This window comes from Carettochelys insculpta, chromosome 14, assembly GCF_033958435.1.
Source record: "Carettochelys insculpta isolate YL-2023 chromosome 14, ASM3395843v1, whole genome shotgun sequence".
NCBI classification, from domain to species: domain Eukaryota; kingdom Metazoa; phylum Chordata; order Testudines; family Carettochelyidae; genus Carettochelys; species Carettochelys insculpta.
This window is the reverse complement of record NC_134150.1, coordinates 21,471,954-21,495,000: the sequence shown is the minus strand read 5'-3', so window position 1 is coordinate 21,495,000 and position 23,047 is coordinate 21,471,954. Positions and strand designations below refer to the sequence as shown.

The 23,047-nt window shown below is 40.4% G+C and overlaps 1 protein-coding gene across 2 annotated transcripts in view; it reads right to left on the bottom strand.

Moving 5' to 3' along the window:
• Positions 1 to 23,047, bottom strand: part of URI1 (URI1 prefoldin like chaperone) — a 68,564-nt gene that overhangs the window by 23,866 nt on the left and 21,651 nt on the right. For both annotated transcript variants that reach the window (XM_075008532.1, XM_075008533.1), the window contains 2 exons: positions 21,366 to 21,444; positions 19,846 to 19,981 (listed from right to left, as the gene is read on the bottom strand). In XM_075008532.1, the coding sequence (XP_074864633.1) occupies positions 19,846 to 19,981; positions 21,366 to 21,444 (215 nt within the window). The remainder of the gene's footprint in view (positions 1 to 19,845; positions 19,982 to 21,365; positions 21,445 to 23,047) is intronic.

The following is a 23,047-nucleotide window of genomic DNA, read 5'->3' as shown; positions in this document are numbered from 1 at the left end:
TGGAAATATAATCTGATTTTCTATTTTAAAATTCTTTCAGAACATTAATAAAAAGCAAGACAAGTATAAGATGCCTTATTCAGTGCTGTGAAGGAGGCAAAGAGATCCTACTTTTCTGCCCTGAAAAAAGCAAAGCCGCACCCTGCTGTAAATTGCTTCATAAATCCAGGCTTCCCCTACTCAAACCTAGAAGGTACAGCACATCAGCCTCATTCAATATGTCAGTCTCTCTAACGTGTTCTTCTGCCTCCATTACTGGAGTCTGAATGCCTCACAATTTTAAGCTATTTAGTCTGAGCACATACCTGTGAGGTAATATTATTTTCCCCATTTTAAAGATGGGAAATGAGGAGAAAAGGTAGTATGTGCGGTGCCTGAAGCCACAGAAGACTACAGCAGAACAAAATGAACCCAGGTCCCAAATCCCAAGTGAGCACACCAGCCACTGGATGTTCCTTGCTATTGGCCACTTACCTCTGCTACCTCTAACTGACCAGATAGACTATACCTCATCCAATTAGATCCCACATATCTGATCACAGCTATCCCAGTTTGGTCATGTCAACTTTAAGTTACAAATGAAGCCTCTACTAAAGTTCCAACTGGCACAAGATGTCCCGGCCTATCTAAGCAGCAAAGCTCATTATAAATCACGTTTTGCTCTTTGCACTGGCTCCCCACTCAACATGAAGTGCAAGCTCACAGCAGCTGTCCTGATATTCGAAGACCTCCATGCAATTACCCATATCCAAGAGATAATCCTTCCTTTTTGTGACCATGACCTCACACAACAACTACATTTTACTGAGCAATAAGGGAGGCTTTTCAACATGGAAGATGTAACTTCTATTTGACCATGGGTGAGCTGGGGCCATGGGGGGGGGCGCGTTGAGCTAGATGGGGGAAGTGTTGAATGGGGGTGCACTGGGACAGGGTGCTTGAGCGTGGAGGGTTTGAAGCCTGGACACACTGAGCGAGCTAGGGCCGCACAGGTATGGGGGGGGTGGGGGTGGGGGGGCATTTGAGGACAGGTCCGCAGGGGTTGGGGCACCAGGGTTGCAACCAGATCCGCAGGGGTTTGATGGGAGCTCCAAGCATGCAGCTGGAGCGCCCCCGCTGGGGGAGGTGAGCTGGGGCGTACAGGGGTGGGGAGAGTGAGCTGGGGCCACGAGATCAGAGGAGTTCAGAGCAGGTTGAGCCAGCAGGGGGTTTAATGGGGGTGACCCGGTGTGGCTATCAAGTGGCGCTGCTCTGGGCAGGCGTGGGGAAGTGGCTCTTAGCCTGCCTAGTTGCCCACAGCTGCGGGAAGCTAGGCAAGTTGAAAGCCCAGGAGCTTCACACTGAAGTCACGTAAAGTAAGGGTTACTGTATGAATCGGGGTTCAGCTGTGTAAGTGCGGGGTCACATACTCTGGATTCACGAGCTCTGAGACCTTACTGTATAGTTACTCTAATAATACCGATTTTTGAAGAAGGAATGCAACTGTAATGACTTATAGACTGGTTGTCGTTATTATGATAGTTCTTTGGAGCAAGGGACATGTGTCTCAATCAATAAAGCAACATGCAAAATTATTATGCTGTAGAAATACATATGAATAATCACACAATGTTTACAGAAACAATCATAACTTACAGAAACAAAGAGTTGAAAGTTGAGCATTCAACATAAAAATAATTTGGTCCCTGAGAGTTGCAAAGCATTCCAAGCAAGATAAATATTTGGTTTTCCCTTGATTTTCATGACTGTTTTCTTTGGTTTTCCTCCTAGCTCTCCAACCACACCTTCAGCAAACCCTTCAGAGAATCCTCCTCATCTCCCATTAACATTTGTTAGGTTTCAGCAGGGCTCTGTCTTTGGTCCCCTTCTCTTCTCCCACTATGCCTTGTTTCTGGGTAATCTTATCCACAAACAAATTCAATTATCTCTATGTTGAAGAATCAGAGCCCTACTCCAGACCTGTCCACTTTACTTCAAATTTAAATCTCTCTCTCCCTCTCTCTCTCACACTCACACACACCCCTTCATGTGGGTTGTCTAGCTGTCAGATCAAGTTCAACATTGCCAAACCAGAGCTCTTAATATTTCCATCCAACCCCTGCCACATATCACCTTCTTTCAATGACTGTAGACATGACCACCATCTTGGCTGCCATTCATATCCTGGGTGTCATTTTCTCTGCAACTCACTTTCTCTCCGGGTCTTCCCATTACAGCTTTCTTCTAAATCTTGCAGATGCTTTCTACATAATGTCACTAAGGTAGGAGCTTTCATAAGCATCCATACAGCTACTACTCTTGTCCAGAGTTTCATCGCGGCTGTGTTTGTACTAGAAGCATCTGTCGACAGAAATCACTGGTGACAGATAAATCTCAGCAAAACCTATGTTGACAGATTGCTGCCACGCACTACTTGCTCTGGCAACAGAGAACTGCCAGACTGCACCACCCTCTGGTGACAGAAAGCGGAACAGCATGTCTGCAAACATGGCAGCCCAGCAAGCCCTCTCTGTCAACAGAAGTGTCTACACTGTGGCTACATCCACATTAGCCCAAAACCCCGAAATGGCCATGCAAATGGCCACTTCAAAGTTTACTAATGAAGCGCTGAGATACATATTCAGAGCCTCATTAGAATGCTGGCAGCCGCAGCACTTCAAAATTGACGCAGCTTGCCACCATGCAGCTTGTCCAGATGGGGGTCCTTTTCGAAAGGACCCCAGCAACTTCGAAATCCCCTTATTCCTAACAGCAGACAGGAATAAGGGGATTTTGAAGTTGCCGGGGTCCTTTCGAAAAGGAGCCCCGTCTGGACGAGCCGCGTCAATTTCGAAGTGCCGCAGCTGCCGGCATTCTAATGAGGCACTGAATATGAATTTTGAAGTTTTGGGCTAGTGTACACACAACCTGCATGTCTGTCAACAGTACTCTAAATGCAGCTCCTCCAGCATGTGGGGGGTGCTGCTGCCCACTCCACAAACACGTCCCACCACTTGGTGGGAGAAGCATGTGGTGGCAGCTTCAGTGGTGGCGCCAGAGGCAGACCCAGCAGTGGCTCTGGTGAGCCGCTGGCATTAAATTAGAATGGGGGAAGGGGAGACATAGGGAAGCCTTGCTCTGGTGGAGGGCATTTATTTGGCAGGTGACTGGGAGTGCCTGGCTCTGAGGGAGGGAGAGGGAGGCTGTGGCAAATATGAAAGGACAACAATCACAAGTGTCGCTATCTTTAGATTTGTACTGGACACTGCTGAACTGGTGCAATAGTGGTCTTGTTCCTGGTCTATGGTTCTTAGGTGCTATAGTAATACAAAAAATGAACAAAATCTAAATAAATGGGTCAGCAGAGGAGAAACTGATCAAATGGGACAAATTGTAAAGGAGACAGGAAAACTGGGGCACGGCTACCAGCATTTTTAGATTATCTTACTTCAGAAAACTTCACTTATATACCCATTTTGCTTGTGAAATTTAATATAGCATATTAAAAAGTTCTTAAAATGTAATTATTTACATTTCACAGCATATAAAAAGATGCACTATTTGTCTTGCCACAATTTTCAGGAAAAATTTTACCATGCTGTTCTTTCAAAATTGTACTGACAAGACAAATTTCAAATTAGGAAATATTTTTACACGTACATTTCAAATATATTGATCTTTTAAAGTGAATACAGACCAACTTTTTTTGTCCTCCTCTGATATTAATCCATGTTTGCTCTTTCTACATCACATACAGCTGGCTGAAGTATTGTTTCCAAACAATAACCTAAATCTAACTGGAAGCAACTCCTTCAAGAGATTTTCATTCCCCAGTGAGGAATCCTGAAATAGCTGCCAGCCTCTATGCAACATGCCTGTTGCCTCCAAACAGTTTTCAAGATAATGAAAGTGCTATTCTAGCACCCTGTAAACCTCATCGTATGAGCAGGACAGAGATGCCTCGAAATAGGGTTTTATTTCAGTACGTGGCACCATTTAGACAGCGCCACATTCTGAAACAGCTTATTTTGAAATCTACTAGAAATAAGCTATGCAATTTGCATAGCGCAAACTGCGTAGCTTTTTTCAAGGTTAGGGTGCCATCTAGACATAGCCTGTCAGATTCTGCAACATCACCTCTCACATCCCTTATTCTAGCTCATTAGTTTATTCCTATAAACACATATTGTAGCTTTTTCAATTTAAGATCCCCTCCAAGCCTAAAAACAAAGAAATGGGGCAACAGCTTCTGTGCAAAATATTTCCACCTGTGTCTTCAGGTCCTGAAGATAGTCCCAATATACATTTCTTCTAGCTTCAGACCAATTATCTTCAGGCTTTTATTTTACAATCATAGTAAATATGATGCTCAACTGTTTCTTAAACATCATGGCTGTGTCTACACTTAAATTCCTTTTTCGAAAGAAGCAAGCAAATGAGATAAATTGAAAATGCAAATGAGGTACAAATTTGCATATCTGACACCTCGTTTGCATGTTCTTATTTCAAAATAGCTTCTTTCAAAAGAAGAAAACCAGTGTAGAGACTGCTCTTTCGAAAGTAAACCCCATCTTAGAAAGAATCGTTCTTCCCATTAAAAAAGGGAAGAAGCATTCTTTCGAAGATGGGGTTTACTTCCGAAAGAGCAGGCTCTATGCTGGTTTTCTTCTTTCGAAAGAAGCTATTTCAAAATAAGAATATGCAAATGAGGTGTCAAATGCAAATCTGTATAATTTGCATTTTCAATTTACCTCGTTTGCATACCTCTTTCGAAAGAGGAATGGAAGTGTAGACACAGCTCATTAGTTTTCAGTCATTGTCTCCACATCTACATATTGTTTAGCACGTTCATATAGATCAGTGTTTCCCAACTGATGTTCCATGGAACACCAGGGTTCCACGATGTGAAAAGTAAGGGTTCCGTGTTGGGAGTCGACAACCTACAGTTCCAGAACTGTGTGCGACTTAAGGAGTCATTTGACACTCCGCTGCCACTGCTGGCTCCACTATGGCTCGCTGCCCTGCCGCCACCAGTAGAGGAGTCAGACGGATCCTGCATCAGGCCCTCAGGACTAGAGTTGGAGGAGCAGAGGTAGGTTCACCTCTCATGTTGGGTGAGGTATTTGGATGGGTTTAGGGCTAAGAGGAGTTAAGCCTGACGATGCGGGTGGGGGCAGATTTGGGAGCTGAGGCAGGTAAATCCTGGAGATGGGGGTGCGTTTAGGAGCTGAGCGTGGGAATAAGGTTCTGCAAAATTCTTTTGAGTTTAAAAAGGTTCTGTGACCAAATAAAATTGGGAAAGACTGATCTAGATGATCTTTTTATTGAAAATAAGGTTAAAATTTTACTTTCTAGACTACTGACAAACTAACGTGCAACAAGTTGTTCTATTATGTAATAATACTCAGCACTTACATAGTGCTTTAATTTTTAAAATACTGCACAAGCATTAACGGATCCACACAATACCCCCAGGAGCTAGATAAGTATTACTCTTTCCTATTTTACAAGCGATGAACAGACGGTTTAAGTGATCTGCCCTAGGCCACACATAAATCAGCTACACAGCAGGGATTATAAACTAATTCCTAGCTCCCCATCCTGTGGTCAGTCTACTGGACCATTATGATTCCTACATAGATAGAAGATGCAGACCTTTCATTACCCCAAGGAAAGTGCATTCAGAAAACTCAGTCTCATAGCACAATGGCGGGTGCATATAACCCTGAAGAAGAGCACAGGATTCTGTGCCTTAGATTTGGCTTTACATACACATTTTAAAAGTCATTATACAGGCCACGATATAGCTGAATTATAAAATGCTCCAGACTTAAAAACAAACAATCCATTTAAAGAACTGTAGTTCCTTATTAAATGAGTATCAGAAAATAACACATCCTTAAAGAAATGCTTCAAAGCCTTCTCTGCCTCCTCCTCTGCTGCTTGAAGAAGGATTGAACTAGAAGTTGCTGTCCAAGTTGGTCACATACAGTCATCTTAGGGAAGGCTCACAAGGCTTTCAGGTGAACTCTAATAGTTCCTATTTTTGTGTCTTTGTTAAACACAGAATGACCACACTGCACCTTAAGGCCAATGGGCGGTGGGATAGGTGATAGGGGCTGGCTGCCCTGGCTAAATGAAGGCAACAGTGCTTTATGGTCTGTGGGTGGGGATGGGACTAGGAAAGATGAAAATGCTGCAAAAAGTGAGCAGTGGGTCACTGACTCATCACCTGGAAATGGAGGGTTTGAAAAGGAGCGAGTGCTTAGGGCAGGAAGCCTCCATTTCACACAGACCAAGGCTGAGGCAAGACACCCTCCCTCCCTATTTTAGATAGTGAAACAGCTGGTTAGGTCATCAACTGCTGTGGGAATTATGTTAGCTGTCATTTTTTTGGGGGGGAGGGTGGAATAAACATAGGGGTTACCTAAACAGTACAATTATCTGCCAGGTAGTCCCAGATATCCCATAATGAATTTGCGGCCTGCTTAAACCCATGTCAGTGTCTCCTGTCCTTGCTTCAGGATGGCCATGGGTCTGCAACCAAAACAGCAAGAGCAGCCACTTTTTTCAAATTCAGTTACAAAATTAATACCTCAATACCTGTGAATAGGAGACTGTCCTTAATACAGAAAATCAAGCCGTACTTTTTGTCACCCCTATTTTAAGAACAGCACACACAGTTAAAAAGTTAAGTTACCCCTATCTCCAGGCTTTACCTGCCTCAGCCCCCAAACCCACCCCCTATCCCCAAGCTTTAACCCCCATCCCACAAACCTTCCCCTCCAACCCCCAGGATTAACTTGCCTCAGCATGTGCAGCTCCTCTACAGCAACCGTTTCCCCCTCATCTGCCCCACGTGCTGCTCCTCGCCGTCTCCTCCTCCTCCTCTCCATGGCTGCACAGGTCTGGGAAGGGCAAGCTTAGCTACCCGTCCACGCAGCTCTCCCGCCAGCTTAGACTTCCCCACATGTGGGGCGGCTCCCTGACCTGCCAGCTGTTCTGAGGCTCCCTATGACAGCTGACCGGTCAGTGGCTCCAGAGGCTGCTGCCACTTAAACAAAAAAAACAAACAAAAAAAAAAACTAAATTCAGTTGGTTTAACAGCAGGCAACTGAATTTAGTTTTTTTTGTTTAAGCAGCAGCAGTCTCTAGAGCCACAACAGGAGTCTGCAGCGGCAGCACTCAGAGCCGCAAGTAGCTCCTTAAAGATTCTCATGTGACTCCAGAGCTGCAGGTTGCCGACCCAAGTATGGCCACAGGATAGTTTAGCATTATAGGTAGGAGAGATGGAATGTCTATGACAGGTTTCTAGGCCTGAGGAGGAAAATAAGTTGCTACAATCAAAATATTGTTTGTAGATTTCCTCTTCATGATCTGTGAGCATTTACAGAACCAACAGCTAATTGAGCTTTTCCTGGCTACCTCTACACTACCACAATCTATCAACAGAAGTTACTTGTTGGAAGCTACCTTCCTATAAAATTTATGTCGACAGAATGCGTCTACACACAAAAGCAGATGGAAAAAGCGACCCACTCTGTCAACAGAGAGCAGCCAGACCGGATGACCAGAAGCACAGCAGACAGGGATGCACAGTAGCATGGAAGCCCTATCTGTCGACAGAGGGCCCCCCTCAAAGCGTCCATAGAGCTTTTTTGTTGACAGATTCTGTCGAAAGAGGTGGTCTACCTCATGGGGGAGAGGCAGAAGACTGTCAACAAAATGGCTGTATATTTAGTGTTGACGCTCCACGGGTTGTCAACAAAATGCCTGTTTTATCGAAAAAAACTCTAGTGCAGATGTAGCCTTTATGTTTATGCCTTAACATTTAGACATTTTTTCAGTGTGAAAGGACTTTTAAGATGGGAATTCTTTGGCAGGACTAGCTTATAGTTAGGCTTGTCAGAATTTGATATGTATTTGTTTATAAGTTTGATGGATAAAATCAGTGTTGTTTTAAGCTTTTTGTGGGAGCCCCCCATCCAATTTGATTGATTTTTAAATTTTCACAGCTGCATAAAATTAAGGTGTGTGTCAGTCAACTATTCTTTAATGATAGCAGATGTTGCAATTCAAAAAGTTAAAGCTTCATAACCAATAAAAACCACAAATTGAACTTATGTGAAAATATACAAAGTAACTATCCAAAAATAAAACTGACGTTTTTAGTTGGAGATGCATTTTTTTTTGTATTTTACTTACTTGTAAATTTCAATTATTATATTGTTCGTTGCTTTCTTTGTCTATAGCGAAATCAATATTTACCAATAAAAATCCAACCTTCCAGGCCTACTATAATACTATGAAGTGTCATTTTAAAGAGACTTCCTGTGTTTATCTCACCAACTCTAATTTAAGGGGACAAACATTATAATTTAGCAGGAGAATGCATTTTATCATGTTGAAATAAAGCCCTCTGAAGACAGATTTTACAAGACACAACAACATACTAATGTCAAACTGGCAAGAAATCTCATCTGTGCATTCTGGTTTCAATGGGTTAATTAACTTGCTTGGATACAAACTGTAATTACCCATATTCAATGTTAACGTTCTAGGCTACATCTACACTACAGCATAAAGTCAATTTTTAAGGGAGTTACGTTGATTTTTATAAAGTAGGTGTCTTCACTACCAATCTCATTAAGTTGATTTTAAGGGGTCCTAAGTTTGACTTTTCTACTTCAGCTTTTTCATGAGGAGTACCGCCAAATTCGAATTGACAAGGTCAGCTTAAGCTGCTGTATACCCAGCGTTAAATTTGATTTTATTGGCCTGCAGAAGTACCACACACTGCCCCCAATGTGTCTGTTCTCACCACTGCTTTTACCTCCACTGCTCTTCAAGTGAGCAGGAAGTAGGAAACAGGAAGAAGCCCGGGCTCTCTGGCTCTCTGCACCAGATGGTTACCAAGCTCTTGGACACCCCCTGTCCCATCCGCTCTCCCGTCCAGGGCTGCTGGGCTCTCTGACTTCCCTTTGCACCATGCAACTGTCAGGCTCTCTGGCTGCCCTTTGCACTGTGCAGCTGCTGGGCTCTCCAGCTGCCCTTCGCACTACACAGTTGCGAATTCAAAACTGAAATGAATCAAAACGAAGCATTTCAACAATACCAAAAATCAACTTTTCAACAGCTCCAAACTGAAACTTTCCAGATTTCTATTTCTGCCTTTTTTGTTTCTCAGGACTGGCCCATTAGCCTTGTAATGGCGTGTGCCTGGAGCAAGCTGTAGAAAAGTGCATGAAAATGCATTTGATAGTTTGCTTTCAAAGGGAGCAGGGAGTGAAGGCAATGCACTCTGGGATGAAGACATCAGACAACCACCACAACTTCTGGGAAAAAAATGTGGCGCAACACACTGGCAAAGAAACCTAGAATGCAACAGGGGTACAAGAACTGTGGGACAGAGTTGAACTTAGCAAAGGTAATGGAAACACACTATGTCGACTTTCTAAATGTGTGAACACTCACCACTGATTTTACAAAATCTAGTGGTATGAAGTCGACTGTTTCCTAGGGGAGACATACCCCTAGAATGTCGTCATAAGGATTAGGAATCCCATAGACATTATTTTGGTTGCTAGTTGACTCTGTTAATTTGGAACGTAAATGACTGTGGGAGACAAGAATAGTGAGAACAGATCTATTTTGGAAGGTTAAACTACATGAAACAGGACACAGCAGAAACTGATGGGACTAAAGCAGCTGCTCTGCCTTTTTTCAAGGTAAACACACAAACCACTTCTACAAGAAGATTTAGGTCAATATGCTTCAAGATAAAGGAAAATGTAAGAAAAGACACCCACCAGTCTCCTCTTGAGACACTGGTTTGGATGTGTAACCACATCCTAACTGATATGTAGCAGTTTAGCTCCTTTCATCATATATAAGATGACTTACTCCATGAACAAATAATATACCATGTCATGCACTTAGCCAGTGCACACACAAAATGCATAGCATAAATGCATGTTAACTACTGAGGAACGTACACAGTAAATACATACTAATGTTACTGAGGTTGGAGTTAAGGATGTCAGGTTTTTTTCTATTTGATGGGTGTATTCTATTTCTATGCTGGAGATGGAAGAGAGAGCAGAGAACAGTTAATGTTATGAGTGGGTGTTAAAGCATAATGTTATGAGTGGGTGTTGAAGCACAATAAAGAAATTTCCTTTAACTTCTTACTTCCTTGCTTTCAAAAAGGTTTGAGTGGGTGTATTTGGCACAAAAAAAATCTTAACTGATTTATAACTAAGCATTTGTTGTTAGATATGGGGCTGGGGCGGGGGGGTGTCGTCAACTAGTACTTATTCAACAGATGACAACTGGCCACTGAGAACAAATCACAGAATCATAGAATGTTAGGACTGGAAGGGACCTTGAGAGGTCATCGAGTCCAGCCCCCTGCCCTCATGGCAGGACCAAGTACTGTCCAGGTACTTCTTCCAATGGATTTGCATAGAATCATAGAATGCTATGACTGGAAAGGACCTTGAGAGGTCATCAAGATAAGTAGCTTTTAAAAACTATCTACCAGATGCTTTTCCTCCAATCAAACAACTTTTTTTAGGATTTCATTGTTTCAAGCATCAGAGACGACACAAAAATTCATTTTGGTATCCTTGGGTTTAAACCTTTTATATGCTTAGCAAATTTCCTCCTGAGCAATTACAATACAGCTTTAAGATGAGGAATTTTTCATTGCAACAGTAATAATAGGGTAGTTTTGTCTAGCTTTACAACACACCTTTCTTTCTAACCATTTTCTTGAGGCTCAACTAAGTAATTTCTAATTCTGAGCCATAACTGACTTTACTTTTACCCAAATGAGGACAAAAAAAGAACTCCAACATTTACCTCTTAGGCCCATCTATCAGTATAACAGCACCCATACTAGGAAGATGGACCAATTAACTATATTGATTTCTCAACTAATAGGGTCAAATTGGTGCAAAAATTGTGTGTAGAACACGCCTGGGACACCTTCCTCACTAATTTAGCAACAATTACAGAAACTGACATTTGGAACATCTGAACCTATCAAGTGCTGGCTGAAAACAACTTTTCCACCTTGCTCTCTTCCTCTTTACACTGGTTAAAATGCTTAGATCATGTAGTCCTGTGACAAGATGACTGCCTCTTAGGAGTTGCTGAGCAATTTTAGGGCCTTTAAGATCTCACAGGATCAGTGCCTTATATAACAATGATAAACGAGGAAGTGATAGGGATCATCAAATAAATGGATGACTTTAAAAAAATCTAAAAATATTCAATACCGTGGTAACAGAATATTCTGTAATTGTGCAATGCATGGGAAGATTGAAGCACAGACACAGATGAACAAACCAACAGTTAAAAGTAAAACATCAATACTGTCATGCTAATAAAGAAATGTATGATTTTCTTCCATATTACGTGCCTTCTCCTGTTCCTTGCCCTTGCCCCCCCAAAAAAAACAAAACAAAACAGTGGATAAGTAAATGTCAACTGCTTTGTTTTATACAGTATACTTTCAGATATCCCAGAGGAAATGATAAAAGGTGTCAATCCTCTGAAGACCCTACTTATTCCTGTATAGAAAACAGAAAGCTTTTATTTTATTTATCAGAGGCAATATATCTCTCTCTTAACACTGATAATGAACAAATTCAGCCTTTTCTCTTATCTGCCTGGTTTTATCTTATTACAAACAATGATTTTGTATAATACTGCAATCTAAGACATCGGTCAATTTTGATTGACACAAATATTTGTATTAAAGGTTACATACTGCAATCTACAACTGGATACTATCACAATACTGTATGTTAATGTAATCAGTATTTTCATTTTGTGAATTCATTTGCAGCATCACACTGCATGGGAAGGTCTTACATATATTGGAAGTACAATTTCCTGAGCAGTTCAAAAGTTCTTTAAGTTGAATCTTCTTCCTTATCTAACTGATTTTAATATAATAAACCATTCCTAAATTGTTGGATTGGTTTGTTTGTTTGTTTTGTGGGGTGTAATGTCCTATCTTTTAAAGTATTCAGACACTTGGATTATTGAAGACACTGAATTGAACCACAAATATTTCCAAGAAAAACTATTTAATTTCTTTCTATAGTAACTATCACAGGGACTATTGTAATGAAAAAATTCCCATTTTAAGAAATAAATGCGATTACTGATATAAGGAGGAAATTAACTTACATCATCAAAAACACGTAAAGGGTATAATCCCATATTCAGAAAAAGGAATCTTTATTCCCTCTTTGAATTCTGAAACAATACAGACATGCCTTGAGGAGAACAGAAATATTATGAAACACCTTAAGCAAGATAATTGTAAGAGAAAAAACAACTATCGCATTATTGTTGTGCTAAACTGTGACATACTTAAAAAGCTAATTTCTTTTATTATAATGGAATTTGGCATGTGTGTATCTTTAACCTAATTCACTTTTTCTGCTCATTTATATACATAAGTGTATAAGGTGGCTGCCATTACAGGTTGGACCTCCCTAGTTTAGGATTCTCAGAACTGGACTATCCTGAACCAGGGGATTTGCTGGCCTTTGGGCTCTGCTCTTGGGGGCGGGAGCGGGGATTGCTTGTTCCCCACACTGAGACCTGCAACCCAGCTGCCACCAGGACCCTCTGCTCCAAAAACACATCTGGTTCTGCTGCCACATTTTTCTCCATACACTCCAACCCCAGAACATACAGAGGAGCTCCAAGGATTCCAGACCATGGATGTTGCCAGACCACAGAGTCTCAGCTTGAGAGGTTCAACCTGTACCACCATTACTAGTGTTACACACCTGACAACTTCATTACATTTTAATTTTAAAATAGTTTAAAAATACACACCTGTTCTCCAACTTCTACTAGATCTAGTTTTTGAGTTTTACTTATTTCTGTAATTACTTCGGGAACATTTAGGGATGTCATAAAATTGATCAGTAAAAGTGAGAAACTTATTGAAATCCTTCCATAAGGACAGCCATACTGGCTCAGACCAAAGAGCCATCTAGCTCAGTATCTTGCCTTTTGACAGGGGGATGGATAACCATCAAGTGGTCCATTCCCTATTGTTCATTCACAGCTTCTGACAGACAGACAGAATAGGGACACTAGCTATCCCCCATGCATTTATTTAGCTCGTTTAACTCTTTTACAGTCTCGGTCTTCACAACATGCTCTGGCAGAAGGTTCCACAGTTTGACTGTGTGTTGTTTGAAGAAATACTCTCTTCTGTTTGTTTTAAGCCTGTTGCATATTAACTTCATTTGGTGACCACAGAGTGGCTGTATCTACACTACAAAAATAACTTCGAAGTTGCTACTTTGAAGTACAATTTCAAAGTAAGTAACTTCTAAGACAAGCGTCTACGCACACCCTACTTTGAAGTTGGGCACTAGTCCATTCCTGTGAATGGAGTAAGGACTTCGAAGTTGGGGTCCCTATGAAGTAAGGGAAAATGCGTGTAGACTCTCTGCTGGTTACTTCAATGTAGTGCCTAACGTAGACGTTAACGTCGAAGTTAGTTCCTAGTATAGACACAGCCAGTAATTGTGTAAATAGCACTGCCTTACTTACATCGTCTACACCTATCAGCCGTTTCTACACATGCCACTTCCAACAGCCCAAAATATGTTAATGAGGCACAGAGGCAAATGCCCTGTGCTCATTAGCATAAGGTCACGTGATCTGGAGTCCAGAAGACATTCTTCCAGACTCCAAAACGCTGCTTAGCAACACGGCACCTGGGGGGTCTTCCGGAAGGAGGTCCTTCTTCCGGACGCCCCTTCTTCCTGAAAATTTTTGGGAAGAAGGGGCCTCCGGCAGAAGGACTTCCTTCCGGAAGACCCCCCAGGAGCTGCGCTTCCAAACAGCGTTTTGAAGTCCAGAAGTATGTCTTCCAGACTCCAGATCATGTGGTCTTATGCTAATGAAGCATGGGGAATTTGCATCTCTGCCTCATTAGCATATTTTGAGCCATTTATTAGCATGCCACTTCCGAAGAAAGTGGCATGTATATAAACGGTCATCGTGATTTTACAGCCCTCAATCATACTTCCCACTAGACATCTCTTTTTCAAGCTGCAAAGTCCCAGTCTTATTAACTTCTCATAAGGAAATCATTCCATACCCTGAATCATTTTTGTTGCCCTTTTCTGAACCTTTTCCTATTCCAATATATCTTTTTTGAGATGGGGTGACCACATTTGCACATAGTACACAAGTTGTGGGCAGACCATGGATTCATATAGAGGCAAGATGGTCATATTATCTAGTCCTTTCTTAATGATCCCCAACATTGTTTGCTTTGGGTGGTTTTTTTTTTTTTGTTTGTTTTTGTTTTGTTTTTTGTTTTACTTCTGCTTCATATTGATGCTGCAGCATTTTGAGATGGGCAGAGTTTGATTCCTTGAAACAGCTTTTCCCATGGGGATGGACCTACTCCTTATGAAGATTATATTCGAAACAAAAAAAGAGGGGAGGGATAGAATTGGAATCTAACACTGATACACCAATATGATAATGCCAATATTGATCACACTATAAATTATGAAGCCACTATAACATTCAACAGTCTCAGTGAAATGAATGAGATCTAGTCTACTGAAAGAACTGCAGTGCAATAAAGTATGTTTTACCAACTCTTACCTGAAACTACACTACTTCATGTTTATAAGTGCCACCAATGGTTAGTTCACATTTTATGGCAATAGCCTGCAACTATTTTATGTATCTAAGAGATCTCTTTGAAAAATTAGAAAAGCAAAAACAGAAAGATTTATTTACAATTCTATTTGCAATTGGCTCTTCTAACTAGAAAATGGTTGCAGGAATTTCGTAAGTCTGTATGTCCCTATGTTTAATTTTCTTGGCTGATAACTATCTCAACTGGAAAGCCTGTCTATTTTTATGTCAAGTACATTAATAAGGTTTGTATACAGAAATTGTAAACACTAGTTGATATGAAAGGATTTGGTTAATATCTGTGTTTTGGAGCCTCCCACTGGCAGCCATCACCCTGACAAAAGGTGATATTCAAGGCATTGTCAGAGTGGAGGCTTTATATCTAGATATCGTTCGATATTTTCAAAAGAACTTAAAGCTGAGTTAATATTCTAATGCAATTTAAAAGATCAGGAAAAGAAATCCCACATCTACTAGTGAATATGTACTAGCAGAGTACTCAGTGCTATCAGACATGTCTACACAAAGGTCAAATGAGTTGCACTGAGTCTAGTAGTGACAAAAATATCCTGAAACACAGGTAAGATAATAACAGCAAAGGAAAATAGTTCTCAGATCTAGCAGAAGTCACATTAAGCAACTGAGGTTACGGGGAATAAGAAGGAAGTTTTCAGTGACAGGTGGAAACTGTTGCTAAGTGATAGCCAGAAAACAGGACAAAGAAATAGAACAGATGAAATACAATTTGCATTTTTTTCAAATCCTTCATAAAGGAAAAAAATAAAATAAGTTAACCTGAAATTTATCTTCATATCTGCATGCCTACTATTCAAAAAACTAAAATAAATCATAAACAGACTGAGTTTTTCCATTACACACAGCATCATAGGTAACTAACCATGGAAAAGTGATAATCAAAAGACTTTCAGCTACAAGACAGATTACAAAGTTTTCTGAAGTAAAACTGATATAAAATATATCTCAAATGCTAATCTGAAAAACATATTCATAACTCACAGGTAAAAAGTGCCAATCTTAAAACTGAAGTTTACTTTATTCCTTCCTTGACATCTAGTCTGAAATTTTAGGCACATATTGCAACACATCAAGTTAAACTAAAGATACACTGTGGGGTGAAGAACATTTACTGGTGGGTCCAGAAAGTTGGCTGTTCACATGGCTGGCTCTCTCCCTTCCCAAAGGCTTCTAAAAGTACTTAGGATCTTCAGAACAAAGAGTTTGGTGGTAAGTAAAACCTTGTTTTTTCTGATCAAACCTTGTGAGGGCAGCTTTAATCTAGGTTCGTCAGGGGACAGTGACACAAGCCCTGAGGTAAGTGGGGGAGGGTGGAAGGAACAACACAGTAGGTCCTCTGGTTCAAAAGGAGAAAGCAGGCCAATCAACTAGTTATCTAAGGGGTTTGTACACAAATGCAAGAAGCCTGGGAAACAAACAGGAAGAAGCAGAGGCTCTGGCACAGTCAAAGGAGTATGAGGCAATTGGAATAATGAAGACTTGGTGGGATGACTCACACAACTGGAGTGCGGTCATGAAAGGGTATAAACTGTTCCGTAAGGACAGGCAGGGCAGAAAATATGCAGGAGTTGTGTTGTCTTAAGAGAAAGGTATGATTGCTCAAAGCTCAAGTATATGGCGGGACAATAGCCAGTTGACAGTCTGTGGATTAAGCCTGGAAGCAGAATCAACAGAGGTGCAGTTGTGGTTGATGTCTGCTACAGACCACCAGATCACGTAGATAAGGCAGACGAGCATTTCTTCAGAAAACTAAGAGAAGACTCCAAATCACGGGCCATAGTTCTCATGGGAGGCCTTAATCACTAAGACATTCGTTGGCAGACAAATACAGCAGCACACAGACAAACCAGGAAGTTATTGGAGAATGCTGAGGATAACTTCGTGGTACAAGTGCTGAAGGAACTGACCAGGAGCCATGAACAGCTTGACCTGCTCCTCACAAACAGGGAAGAACTAGGAGAAATAGAAGTGGGTGGCAACCTGGGCTGCAGCGATCATGAAACGGTGGATTTCAGGATCCTGACAAAATAACAACCCTTGATTTCAGAAGAGCAGACTCTGACCCCCTCAGAGAGCTGATGGGCAGGATCTCCTGGGAAGCTAATGTGAAGGGGAAAGGAGTTCAGGAGAACTGGTACTATTTTAAAGAAGCCTTACTGAAGGCATAGGAACAAACCATCCTGATGTGCAGTAAGAAAAGCAAATATGGTAGGCAACCAGCTTGGCTTACTAGGGAAATCCTTTGCGAGCTTGAACTCAAAAAGGATGCATATAAGAAACGTGGGCAGATGACAAAGGAGAAGTATAAATATATTGCTGGAGAACACAGGGGACTAATCAGGAAGACAAAGGAACAACTGGAACTGCAGCTAGCAAAGAATGTGAAAAGAAACAAGAAGGGTGTCTACAGGTATGTTAACAATACGAGGGCTATCAAGGAGGGTGTGGGGCCATAACTGGATGAGGGAGGTAACCTGGTTACAGATGATGTGGGAAAAGCTGAAGTACTCAATGCTTTTTTTTTTTTGGTGCCTCTTTTTTCGTGGACACGGTTAGCTCCCAGACTACTGCACTAGGAAATGCAGTGTGGGAAAGAGGTGGGCAGCCCTCAGTGCGGAAAGAACAGGTTAAGGGCTACTTAGAAAATCTAGAAATACACAGATCCATGGGTCTGGATTTAACGCATCCAAGGGTATTGAGGGATTTGGCAGATGTCACTGCAGAGTTGCTGGCCATTATCTTTGAAAACTTGCGGCGATCTGGAGAAGTCCTGGATGACTGGATTGAAGTAAATATAGTGCCCATCTTTAAAAAAGGAAAAACTCAATCCAGGGAACAATAGACTAGTCAGCCTTACCTCAGTCCCCAGAAAAATCATGGAGGGAAATCAAAATCATGGAGAGAATCCTCAAGGAATCCATTTTGAAGCACTTGGAAGAAGGGAAAGTGATCAAGAGTAGTCAACGTGGATTCACCAAGGGTAAGTCATGACTGACCCATCTGATTAGCTTCTACGATGAGCTATGTGGACATGGGAAAGTCAACGGATGTGAAATACTTTGACTTTAGCAAAGCTTTTGATACAGTCTCCCACAACATTCTTGCCTAAGCCTTAGGGAAGTATGGATGGGATACATGGACTGTAAGACTAATAGAAAACTGGGTAGAGAGTCAGGCCTAATGGGTAGTGATCAATGGCTCAATGTCTTGTTTGCAGTCAGTGTCAACTGAAGTGCCGCAAGGATCAGCTCTGGGGCCAATATTGTTCAACATCTATATCAATGACCTGGATAAGAGGATGAATTGCACAGTCAGCAAATCTGCAGATGGCACTAAGCTAGGTGGACTGGAGGGTAGGGATCGGTCCAGTGTGATCTAGATAAACTGGAGGATTGGGACAAAAATAATCTGGTGAGATTCAATAAGGAAGAGTGTAGGGTCCTGCACTTAGGACAGAAGAATCCCAAGCACTGTTATAGACTGGGGACCAACTGGCTAAGTAGCCGTGGACCAGAAGACGACCTGGGGATTACAGTGGATGAGAGGCTGGATATGAATCAACAGAGTGCCTTTGTAGCCAAGGAGGCTAATGGCATATTGGGGTGCATTAGGAGGAGCATTTCCAGCAGATCTAGACAAGTTATTATTCCCCTCTATTGGTCACTGGTGAGGCCCCATCTGCAGTAATGCATTCAGTTCTGGGCCCTCCAGTACAGGAAGGATGTGGATGTGTTGCAGCGGGTCCAGCAGAGAGAAATTAAAATGATTAGGGAGGCTGGAGCACAGGACCTATGAGGAGAGGCAGAGGGACTTGGGCTTATTTAGTTTGCGGAATAAGGCTGAGTGGCAATTTGAGACAGCCTTCCTCAAGGGGGGTTATAAAGAGGACAGGGAGAGGATGTTCTCAGTAGTGAAGGGTGGTAGACCAAGGAGCAATGGTCTCAAGTTACAGACAGGGAGGTGTAGGCTGGATATTAGGAAAAGCTATTTCAACAGGAGAGTGCTGAAGCACTGGAATGCGTTACCTAGAGAGGTGGTGGAATCGCCATTCTTAGAGGTTTTTAAGCCCTGGCTTGACAAAGTCCTAGTTGGGATGATTTAGTTAGGGTTTATCCTGCTTTAGGCAGGGGGCTGGACTCGATGACCTTCTGAGGTCACTTCCAACTCTAGGATTCTATGATTCTGTAAGTAGAACCAGTTGGAGACAATGAGGAACTGCCAAACAAGTGCCTTTACTAATGGCTGTGGCTATGTAGGAATAGGAAAGAAACAAGAGCATACAAACATACTTGATATGGTTGCCTCCACTGGAAATGGAGTTTCCCCAGAAGAATGGAGCAAAAAAGGACTGAGCAGCATGTCCAGAGAAGGAAAAGAGATGAAAACCATGTGGCAGAGAGGAATAGCAGTGGGAGACAAGGAGCACAAATGGGAGGAACAGAGCAAATGAAAACCAGAAGCAGACAGTATGATTCACTTTTTAAATAAAAGTTAAAAGGAATATTTTCTCATTATTACTATTTCACGTAAACAACTGCTGTAATTTACCAGGAGGATTTGTAATGGTGAGCTGAAAAAGAGGCAGTCATCAAGATGATCACAAGTGGACAACCTGCTGCCCAAGAGACTGTCTGAAGTTACAGTCCTCGCTATGAAAGCTTGTGACCACCTCATTCTAAACACAATTGATATGTTTGTTTTTACATGTTTAACTTTATGCCTGAACAACCTTTGATTTATCATCATCTTGTGCTGGCTTATTAATGTAAATACCAACAACTGGATTTTGGTATAATTTAAATTGTTACAAAATTGTTTACAGACTGGGTAAAGTTTTGATAAGTGTTTTAAAAAATATACCATGTTTCCCCCTTCTCACCTGACATCTTATAGAAATATGCTGTTAGATAATTATTTACAACCAGATTTTCATAAGTCAGTTCATGAAATCAAATAGCATAGTCTGCAAAAGCTACTTAACCTTTTTTTAAAAAGCATACTGTTTGACCTATGCATCTTTAAAAGAAATGTTACGCCAAAAGATCCTTCAAAATTATATCCTCCAGTTTTATAAATTTTACCTTGAAGCTACATAAATTTTGCCTCTTAATAATTGTTCACAAATATACATACGTTTTTTCCTGTGCTCAACTAGGCCAATGGCTTGCTTAGCTGAGCATTTGGAAAACCAGTTGTCCCCAAGCAGAACAGTGACCTCATTGGTATGTACCAGTTTTCCTGGCATGAAGGCAAGGGGACCAAAAGGTACCTGTCAAAATGAGAAAGCAAAAAGCTAAAAACCACTATTAAAATTAAATTACATGGATCATCAATGACCACTTAGCCAAACAAACAAATTTCAGCCATAGTCAGAAGGATTCACAACTCCTAGTATTAGTATTGTTATTTAATGACCAAAAAATGATAAACATTCAATCTATAAATTCTGAATCCCAACCTCAGTTTAAATTTAGTTTGCACTTGTAATAAACAGAGCAGATTAACATTTAACCTGAAAATCCTTCTGGTGCATAAAACACAAGTATTAATGGATGCTGACAGAAAAACAAAAAAGTCAGACTATATTATCACTTAGGTTTTTAAAATAAAAATACTGTAGCTCCTTTAGATGACTGTAAAATATTATAAAGTATTTTCACTTCTCAGTAAGCACACACATTGCTCAGTTCTGTACCAAATATTAAAGGAACAGTCAACTCAAATACCTGTTTTATTTAGCCATCTGACTAATACCTATTTGGAAACCTCAAAATGATGTTTTTCCCCAAAGCAAATCTGCTTGCCTCCACCTTCAAATAGTTGCTACCTCCTAATAATCCTGTAAAATGGGAGAGTTTGCTTACAAATCCACTTACACTTCCTGTTCTCTTTCACCAACATGAGACTAACTGCAAATTCTATTTATATTTACACACACACACACACACACGTGCATGTCTACACTAGGAACTAACTTCGAAATTAGGCACTACTTCGAAGTAGCCAACAGAGAGTCTACACACATTTTCCTTTACTTCGAAGTGGACTGAGACTATTTATTTGTTGCACATTTTGATATGCCACCAGCAGATTGTTATTTATTTTATTTAGTAGCTTTGAAGTGATGCCCTAGAGTTAAATTTTTCTATATCCCATTATCAATTCACTGGACAATTCAGTTCCTTCCAAAGTGTATTTTGAATTAAGCACAAAATACCTTCAAACAAGGAAACAGTAAGTTTGTAGTGTCAGGAATTTGAATTCTGTTTGGTGTCAAGGCTAAAGTACTTTGGCTAGGAATGATTCAAATCACTATGCGACTGAAGGTTACTAAAATAAAAATTAGCACCACCTTTTTATATAAAAATCAGTGTTCCAGAGTTTAATTCTGTGAATCAGAAAACATTATGGCCGTATTTTGTGTTTAACATTTACATCATCAGTTCTCAACTGTCAGTAACATAATAACGTATTATGGATGTGAAAAAGAGGAGAGAGTAAATAAGAAGCAAAGGTTTAACAATTACTATAGTTAATGTATTACCACTAAGTACTATATGGTAAACCTGAATAATATATCTGACTGCCATTTTACTATCCTCAGATACTAAAATCATCAGTCCATTAATTTGAATAAACTATACTGTACATACCATGACATCATAAGACAGTTTATCAGGCAATGTATTGAGACGTTCTTGAAGAGCCTCATAATCACTCTCCACCTTCTTCCTGTTGACAAATTCAAGTGAGTTTACTTATTTCTAAATGTAAAATATTTAATGGATTTCTGCGGATATATTTTCAGTGCTCCTCCAAAACATATGGGAAGGAGAACTGGTTTTTATTAATAAATGTATATTTCATTACAGATTTATTTTTACTTTAACATTTAATAATTTACTTAAAAAACTTTTGTGATTGCTCAACTCTAGACATCATTAATTTTTTTACTAGAAGCTCATCTTTCAGAATTGCAAGCCACTTGGGGAAAAAACGTGCTTTCCTCTGTGCTTTGTAGACTTCATAGCACACATTTTCGGTTCAACATTTAAACCACCATCATAATTTAGAAGACAAACTGAAATTCCAGACTGTATTTTAGAAGAGAGAGAATCTTCAGAATCTTATTTGCAATGAACTATCAGTATTGTGAATACAGACAAGAAAAAAGGAGGCAATTCATATTTAAAGTGAAATATGATTTCTAGCTGAATTTTCTTCCCCATGGACAGTAAACATTCCTGAAAGGTGATGATTTGACCACAGAGTTATTGTAGTTTCTTGACTTATCAACAAGCAGTGTAGATATAACACACTACTCTGGTCCTCTTGACCAAGAAAAAATTACTAAAATTCAATGCTGCATGTTTACATATTGCTGTACTCTTCTTTTGGGCATTTTAGAACATTCTCCGTAGAATGTAGTTCTCATAATTTTTGCATGCCACTTTTCCTAACAAATTGGATGAGCATTGTAAATATCTATTAAAATACCCACTGCAACTCATCAACAAATTTATGATTCTGGAAGTGTCCTGAATGGGGCAACAAATTCCACATATTAAACAGCAAAGCTGTTTAAGGAAGAGTGCAATCACAAAGTCAGTGCCAGAAGGGATTTTAGTAATTTAACATTGCAAAAAGGGAGTAATTTCTAACATACACCACCAAAATATGTTTCCTACTCATAAGCAGCATATCCAATAGCACCTATCAAAACTGAGTTCACACAACCATGCATCAGCAGAAGAAAAGATATAGAGAAACGGGCCATAAACTCAAAATCTGTAGGTAAGACTAGTTCCTCAGTTATGAGAATATCTGCCACTTGTGGTCAAATTTATGGTCAGAACGATCTCAGTAGAAAAAAGAAGTCTAAATTGTGGGGATAGACACTCAGATAATTTCTCTGATGGCTCTTGTACATAGTGTTTTTGCCACATTAAATAATCTTAAAAAGTTGTTGATTTTCCAGGTCACTTTGGATATCTTATTGCTCCATGTTCATCCCCTACTAATTGATGAAGGACACAATAGAATATTTTAGTCAAAAGATAGACTCCAAATACAGGGAAATGCATTATAGAGCTATTAAAAGTCCTCAAAATACCAGTAGCCTAATGTGAACCTTTGGACTAAACAGATATAAAAAAAAAAAATACTGAAAATCTGAGGTAACTAAGCCAGTTACTTAAGACAGAGATCGTAAGTTTCATTATATAACGTGCAATTATAAAGCACAGAATTTTTTCCCCACTGACCAAGTTCTCCAAGAATAATTATGAGTTAATATTTTACTGGAAGTTGACATCTGCAGCAATCTGAATGCGTT